The sequence below is a fragment of the Carya illinoinensis genome, chromosome 2 (genome assembly GCF_018687715.1).
Source record: "Carya illinoinensis cultivar Pawnee chromosome 2, C.illinoinensisPawnee_v1, whole genome shotgun sequence".
Classification (NCBI taxonomy): Eukaryota; Viridiplantae; Streptophyta; class Magnoliopsida; order Fagales; family Juglandaceae; genus Carya; species Carya illinoinensis.
The window spans coordinates 10,012,373-10,014,472 of NC_056753.1; the positions used below are offsets into that span (position 1 = coordinate 10,012,373).

Sequence of the window (2,100 nt, forward strand, 5' to 3'; positions counted from 1 at the left end):
TGCGATGCCCATTAATGGGGCTCTCGTACAACAGCTTTACATGATCGAAACAGTACTAAAGTTTCTTTGGCTCCCATTCGAAGAACCTTTGTTTTTTAAATGGAATATTTAACCCCACCCAACTTTATGCAAGATGTGTAAAACAATGTTGAGTGAAATATCATCCTTTTTATTTTACTTAAAATTAAAATGGATACCATTCCCTTTAGTTTAGAATGTGGAGTAGTATTTTTAGCAATTTCACATTTGTCAAGTATTTTTAATCATTTTACGTTTTATATTAATAAATTAAATGATTAAAAGTATTTAATAGTTTATATTAAATAGATATTATAAGGATGTTTTGGGTTATTTAGAAATTAGAAGACAAATGGTGTTAATTAATTAATTTGCAGCTCAGAAAGCCATCCATGCAATATCCAAACTTCTGGCTGCCTTCTGGCCATGCGAAATGTGTATTAATCAGCCAAAGGACCAAACCCAGAATATATCTTAAGCATGAGTACTTGATAATGAATGCAGATTCAAATTTAAGGGATTAGGTATGGGAAAGGAGTAGGAGAAAGAAGAGGTAGAAACCTTCTACCATCCTTAATATAAATTCATATATATGCCTTTTAACTTATTGCTTTGGAACTGAACAACTTTCTTTGATCTGTCTCTAGAGCTACAGATTGGATTGCAAAGAAAGTTTTCCTAATTATGAGCAACTAAAACACATACATAGATGTCTGCCCAAAGTAAATATAGAAAAAGAAAATAGAAAGTTGCAAATACAATTTTTCATATATCTACTTTGCATCCAGCTGGAGATCCAAGCAAGGGAACCTGACCAAGAAAACCTTTCTTCAAGCCCAACAAGAGATCACATTTAACATAAATCCCACGATGCGCAGTCTTTATAGCTCCAGCCTTCCATCTCAGCCTCCCCAGCAACACCAAACTCAACCGCATGACCCCATACGCCTCATCCATCACCAACCCATTTGCCACCTCCACCGACATCGGTATATCACCACCACCAACCACCGGCGACATTGTCACGGTGCGGTGGTGCTTGAGGAAAAACGGAGGCAGCATCACATGGGGCGTTATGGCTTGGTTTCTATACCATACAGAAACTGAAAGACTGTCATAGTAAATGGAGACGCGCTTGTTTGGGTTTCTTGTGACGATCGTGAACTGCATGTTGGTGGTGACGAGCTGCGTTCCCGAGCAGTTGAGCTCGTAGATGGCGGTGCTGATGATCTTGAACTGAGGGTTGTGGGGGCTGTAGACTAGCCAAAGTGTAAGGGCCGTTGCACCAACTAAGAGGAGAAAGATAGTGATGCATGTGAAGAGAACTTGTCGAGGACGCTTGTGCTGCCGGCATCTGAATTCTTCGGTCATTTTGGAGTGGGGTTTTGGGTTTATTCTGGAGAAGGCTCTACCTTCGAAGGTGAGGTATATAAGAGTTCAGAGAGAGGAAAGTTGTGAAGGAAATGTTGAGGGGAAGAAGAATCAATGGGAGAATAGAAGCAAAAAAGGAAGGGAAAAGAGTGGAGATTGCAGAAAGGAAACGAGTTGGTCACTTTTTTCTAAGAGGTCACTATTTCTTTTCTTTTTTTTTTAATTTTTAATTTTTATTTTATCCTTTCTTCCTCTAAGCCAATGCAAAGGATATTAATTAAAAGAAAGAAAAAATCTACGGGTTGGATAAGGATCCCACGTAAATACAATCTAAGCAAATGCAAAGAACTCCGATAATCATCCAGCAAGACCACTTACGCTAAATGAGACTCAAAGGCAACCATAGTGATAAATATGGCCAATACATTCTAGGCTACTCGGAAAATGATTCGGAATTTGGTAGAATGAACCTTACACCAAATGAAGATAGTAAATCTACTATAGGTGTATAGAAACCAACGGAACCAATGGAGAAATGGTCGGCTGATGGTAGGAAATATTAGAAACCGACATTGGTCAGTTTGGCAGTGAACCAACTAATATATATATATATATATAACGTTGGCATCTTTTTGTAGCTAAGTTTTAAAAAATATAATAAGAAACAACATTTGGTTTAATAAAACAAACGGCGATGTAAAATGCCAGAAT

General features: G+C 37.9%; 1 protein-coding gene across 1 annotated transcript; it reads right to left on the reverse strand.

Moving 5' to 3' along the window:
• Positions 1-556: 556 nt before the first annotated feature.
• LOC122294390 (NDR1/HIN1-like protein 12) lies at positions 557-1,557 on the reverse strand. Its single transcript, XM_043103090.1, has one exon. It carries the CDS (start codon positions 1,387-1,389, stop codon positions 784-786), a length of 606 nt encoding a protein of 201 aa, XP_042959024.1. The 5' UTR covers positions 1,390-1,557; the 3' UTR covers positions 557-783.
• Positions 1,558-2,100: the final 543 nt, after the last annotated feature.

Excerpts from the sequence above, each read along its gene's own strand:
- LOC122294390 (XM_043103090.1), bottom strand. The coding sequence starts at position 1,389 with ATGACCGAAGAATTCAGATGCCGGCAGCACAAGCGTCCTCGACAAGTT.